Source organism: Notothenia coriiceps, unplaced genomic scaffold (assembly GCF_000735185.1).
Source record: "Notothenia coriiceps isolate Sejong01 unplaced genomic scaffold, NC01 NC01_scaffold00033961, whole genome shotgun sequence".
Taxonomy (NCBI): domain Eukaryota; kingdom Metazoa; phylum Chordata; class Actinopteri; order Perciformes; family Nototheniidae; genus Notothenia; species Notothenia coriiceps.
The window spans coordinates 9,831-15,440 of NW_011366662.1; the positions used below are offsets into that span (position 1 = coordinate 9,831).

The 5,610-nt window shown below is 37.1% G+C and overlaps 1 protein-coding gene across 1 annotated transcript; it reads left to right on the top strand.

Annotated features, from left to right (window-relative positions):
- Window positions 1-765: 765 nt before the first annotated feature.
- On the top strand, window positions 766-3,106 carry selenoe (selenoprotein e). The gene is given in 4 exon segments (XM_010790267.1): window positions 766-873; window positions 1,560-1,636; window positions 1,901-1,979; window positions 2,806-3,106. Coding segments are annotated over 4 exon segments (408 nt in total). The 3' UTR covers window positions 2,950-3,106.
- The last annotated feature ends 2,504 nt before the right edge of the window (window positions 3,107-5,610 follow it).

Below are 5,610 nucleotides of genomic sequence, written 5' to 3' on the forward strand. Positions count from 1 at the left end.
TAAAATGTTTTAGTACGACTTATATGAGTGGCAGTTTTTCATACTTTGTTTGAATAAGATGATATTTATTGTTTTACATTTGTGAATATACATGTTCCTAAATTATACATGTGACATGGTTATTTCACCTTTGGTATCATTTGGGATTATGGCATCACCACCAGTAACAAAAAAAAAATACCTCGGGATCAATATACTTTTAAATGTTGTTTGGAAGTTAAGAAAAGTTTCTTAAATAACATATTTTCAATTAAAGTGACAAATGAGAACAAGTGATTTATTTCCTTAAGGACACCTGTACAAATCCATCTCGTCTTAGCTTCCCAGCAGTTATGAGAGTGTGGCTGGCGCTTATTGGCCATCAACCACCTGTAAGTGAACTGAATGGGAAAAAGTGATAAGAGCGCAGATGTTCTGAGGTGTCTGTGGACTCCCAGTAACATCTGATGTGGAAGAAACTATCAACTTTAAAGCCGGGGGGCCTCCGTAGGTCTTTAGACATTTCCAAAACATCCTAAGAAATTAAACTGAAGCAAAATAGCATTATGGCTTACCAGTGGCCCACCATTTGGATCATTTAGTATTTGTGATAGAAAACCAACATTAAACAGTAAGAAATATCTAACACATGAGGGCACTGCTCCCCTACAGGAATGTGCTATGGTCTTGTCCACCCTGATAACTGTCCAAGTGGATTACAGGGTTAGTTATTGTTGGTAATAACTTAGGCAAAAGCACCTAAGGATACTTATTTGTCATTCAAAAATGTGGGCCTTCTTAGTGATCACGCTTGTCCTGGCTGTCAGGGCATCAGACACTAAGAACAACACAGAGGTTGAAGAACAGCTTGATATAGCTAGAGGTAAACTGCTGGTGAGTACATATGGAAATCCTTCCTGGGCTATATCCAAAAAACCTTCATGCTGATATCTTGCCATGTCTATGTTCAGAATGTTGTGATATTGGTGCAAGGATGAGATGGTCTGACAGTAAATAAAGACATAGAAAGAAGACAGAGGTCACAATAAATAAGCAATATGTTCTATAAATTAAGTTATGTGTGATCATTTAAAAACGGGATGGTTGGGATATGTAAAAACAACTAAGGAGGATATATTTGGCTCCAAGTTTGAGAAAATCTCCAAGATATGTATTGTTGAATTCGATGGATTTGGCAAGAAACTTCATCATTCAGTGTAACCCTAACCCCAACCCTAACTTCCCAGTTGACTAATTACATGTTCAGTTTTCAGGAGAGTTATGTTAAAGTATGCAAATAAGGTATCTAATCTACAGACACAAATATACAATGTGAAGTAGAATAAAGACTTAATTGAGTATTTTGGATGTTTTGTTTACCATTATCGGAAATAAGACTTATTGGAGCAATCAACAAAATCTTAAAATTGAGCAGCACATTTAAAAAGGGAAAATCCATGTGCTATCATGTCGGTATGCATTCTGCTGAGATACATATATATATCAGGCACCTTAGAATGAAGCGTGCACAATGCTTTATGTCATGCTGCTTTAACATCTGTCTGTGTTCGTCCCTGCAGGCTCCCAGTGTGGTCGGATGAGGCATAAAGAAAATGCCAGAGCTCCATCATTTTCTTCTGGAGCGCTGGGCTTTATAGTATCCTTGTTCTTTTCAGTTCCTCAAGACTGTGTGTTCAGATGTGACCTTTTAAAAGAAAAACACCACAGATGTTCTCATGACCTCCTTTATGAACAAAACCATGTTTTTAGCAAGTTGCAAAGTCCAGTGCCAGCTTTCCAAAACTCTTCCAAGTTAAAATCATGTTGAGTAAGCCCAAAAATAGCAAAACAGATGGTTGTTTTTTATTCTTCCCAACACTGCCGACCTGTTGTTTCCCTTGATCCCTTCTTTCCTGTGTAGCCACAACTTGGAATACGATTCATCGGAGGAGAAGAATCCCCATCTGATATTCTATAACCAAAAAGACGAGGTTGTAAAGGTGAGATGTGAGTTCAGGGATCTTTTACACATCCCTCTTTTGATGCGGCTTATCCCGGGAGCTCCAGGATGTCAGGACAGACTCATGCAGGGAAGTTTAAAGACTCAGATCGTCTGACAGATACCAAGTCACACAGACCCAATGTATTTGAAAATGCAAGACAGAGTTACACAAAAAAACAGATGGCAAGAAAGTGGAAGAGTAGCAAAGTATATAAAGTGTTTGTCAAATGAACAGTTGACTGAAACAGACAGTATGGTGAGTTGCTGACTTTAATTTTAGCATTTGTATGCCCTGAAATTACAACTTTGTAATGTTTCCTAGTGTTTTTTTCTTTTTGCAGTTTAGAAAAGCCACTAAATCTGCATTCAGGTCAGCATTAGACAATAGCAGTTTTATATAGCCTTATCCTTGTACATGCACAAAAATAACCCACTGCTGTGATTTAAAAGTAAACTGTGGATATGCTTCCTTTAGCTCTCACACATTATTTTTGCTCCAATTATGTAGGAGTTTTTCTAGTGTCACATTCATATTCTAATGTTCATTGTTCCATTTTAATTTCATATTGTGGGCGCCCTCTGAGACTGTAATTTGACTTTATATGAAGATTTATTTCAGACACTAAATTGTAGAAAAATGTAAATGAAAATAAATGTGCGGGAGAGACCTCTATATCAACAGTATGAAGGAATCAATTATTTGAATATGAACATACTGCATGTCTGCTAACACATCCTTGTCTGCATGCATCTCATTAACACTCTATTACTACTTTTAAACCTTTCACCATGTGTCCAAATGTGTTTTCTTCCCGACACGTCAGACTGTTCCTGTGAAGGAAATGAAGGCAGAGGAGATCAGCAGCCTGTTGGACTCACTAGGTTTCTACAAGAGGACCCAGAAAGGGGAAGAGGTGCCAGAGGAGTTCCAGCAGTTCCCCCTGCGGCCCCCCAAGGACGAGCTGTGATGACACCATGTGGCCAAACGCTGCCACTGCATCCGGGTCACATTAATGACGAGTGGGGCCCCAAGGCTAAAACGATAAGCCAGGCACCATTCCGAGGACCTGCTGGCCCGGTGCGGTGTGCAGCAGCGTGTTAGTCATCGCTGTGTTACTCAGTTTATATGCCTTAAATAAAAATAAATAAAAAAGATGGAGTGGATTGAGTCATTGATTGTGCCCGAGGTCCCTGTTAGGCTATCTGGAAAGCTATACCCTTGTGCATCACTAATGTAAATGTTTTTTTTTTTCAGGCTGTGTTATTGCATAACCTCAACTCCTATAAAAAGTATATTAAACATTGTCTAGCTAAAATACAGACACCCAGACCCTTAAGGACAAAAGTGTCCCCATTTAAACTAATTTAGAATAAGAAAAATGATCCCGCAGCCAGCATTAAAATAAAGCTTCTCAATATCTGGCTTTTAATCAGGAGACCTGGATTCACATGTTTTGTTTTTTTCTATTTTCTACAAAATGTATAAATTGTTCCATGTTTCCACTATGGGGGTAACGCATTCTCTAATGCTGCACACATAATACAAATGCATCTTAATCAATGTTTTACCATTATTCCAAACAAGAAAATCCTATCATATATTATACAGAAATGTATACATTTTGTATCTGTTTTTTCAGTAAAAAAACAGTTGTATTTTGCAAGCACACTCATATTTAAAGGGTTGCAGTTCTGAAAATGGTTCTATGAATGAATAAAAGTTTTAGGTATGATCAATTTGTATAGTAGAACGGATGCACAATTAAGGAAGATTTCCTTTTTTCTATGAATCTACACTGTTCCGTAATTCAATTTAGTCCATATTTGACTTCGTAAAGCTTAAATAAATGTTGAATACTCTACTTTGATAAATAAATTTGCTGTGCATCATAAACGGCCACTTACTGACTTACTAACAAAGTGCCATGCTGCTGTCTCAGCCTGATCCTCAACCCGCCTCCCCCGCTATAATCTGATTAGCAGTGGAGTCTGGCAGCATGCGTCTTGTGTGTCCATTTGTATTTGTGCCTTCATCCATTTGTGTACTGTGTGTGACTTAATACAACAGGGATTGGCAATGCAACACAAACACAGTTTTGGACCGTTTTGCTTCCTGATTTCTTGACTCTGTCATGGTTCCCAGCTCTACCCACAATGCCTGTGTTTTACTCACCTGTTCCCGAGACCCTGCAGATGGGTCTGGCCTACATGGGAGGCTCTGTGTTTACTAACAACAGAACAGCAGACAGCGACTTCTCCAGGGAGCAGGAGGACGCTTCGGGTGGGTTACTGTTTCTATCAACTGTTACCAAATAGTGTACTGCTGTGCAGTATAATATATACATTACATCACATTATAGTGATGCAATAATGTGGAAAATATGGAAATATGTGTTACTGAAATAAAATCTAATATCATGTTTCTATGAGGGATAGACAAAACATTGTGAACACTACTCACAAAGAAATAGCTTTAGTTGGCTTAGCACTAAAAAGAGTAAAAACCTGTTTTTCACCAATACTGGTGTGTTTTAACCGCTTGTTTCAAATCTAGTCCAAGATTACATAAGATTTTGTGAAAATAAATGGGGCTCAGAGTCTCAGAATAATGAAATCTGTATTTTTTAAATCTTTTTTTCCTTCTAATTTGTTATTCTTTTCAAAATAACATACTGTTATTTACTCACCAATAACACACAATTATCCTTGCTTTTATTTATTTGTTTAGTTCCATAATCTCTGGCTTTTTTGGCGTCCGTCAGGAACTGAATTTCAAAATAAAAATAACCGGAAACAGACGTAGGCATTTCGAGCGATTACCCAAGATCCTCAGCTATGGTTTAAGCTCGCCGATTGGATGTTTTTAGCCGCAATGCATGTTGGGATTTCGTGTTTATATGATATGAAATCGGAAAAACATTTTAAAAGAATAAAAGAATACTTAATTCCGAGTGTTCTTGCTTTTCTCTTTGAAAGTCATCACATAACGGCATTGTAATACACGGTTCGGCTGCATTACATATTACAGATCTGCCGTAGTTCTTTATTTATAGAGCCCTGATGAGAAGACCTTTGGAAAAACTGGAAGAAATGCCGCCGAAACTGAATATTCGACGTGGATCATAAATATATCAACAATTAAACAACATCTTCAATTTCTCTTCACACAATACGTCTCCTAGCAGTATCAACACTAATTCGGCTGACTTTTACATTTGATCAATTGTTGATAGGTTATATTTACACCTATAACGGTGCACAGCTGATATTAAAAGGATTCGTAGTTTTTAAAGTATATTACTAATTTCTTTTGAATATGAGAATGTAAATACTGAGTCTGAAATAGTATTAGCTAATATGCTGTAAAATTATGTGAAAACATGATAAAACTACACATCTTCAGATGTTGTACATACATAAGTGTCCTATAATAAAAAGTTATTATGGCTGTGTGCACCTTGTGTGCACCGCCTAGTGGTTAAAGCACGTTATTGAATTATTGTTTTTATGTGTTATATTTGATTAAAAACATATTAAGTAGTAAATACTTGCATAGGGGAAAGCAGAAGGTCAATGATAGCAATAGTAGAATATAAAAAACCAAGAAGATACTATAAGTGATCTCTACA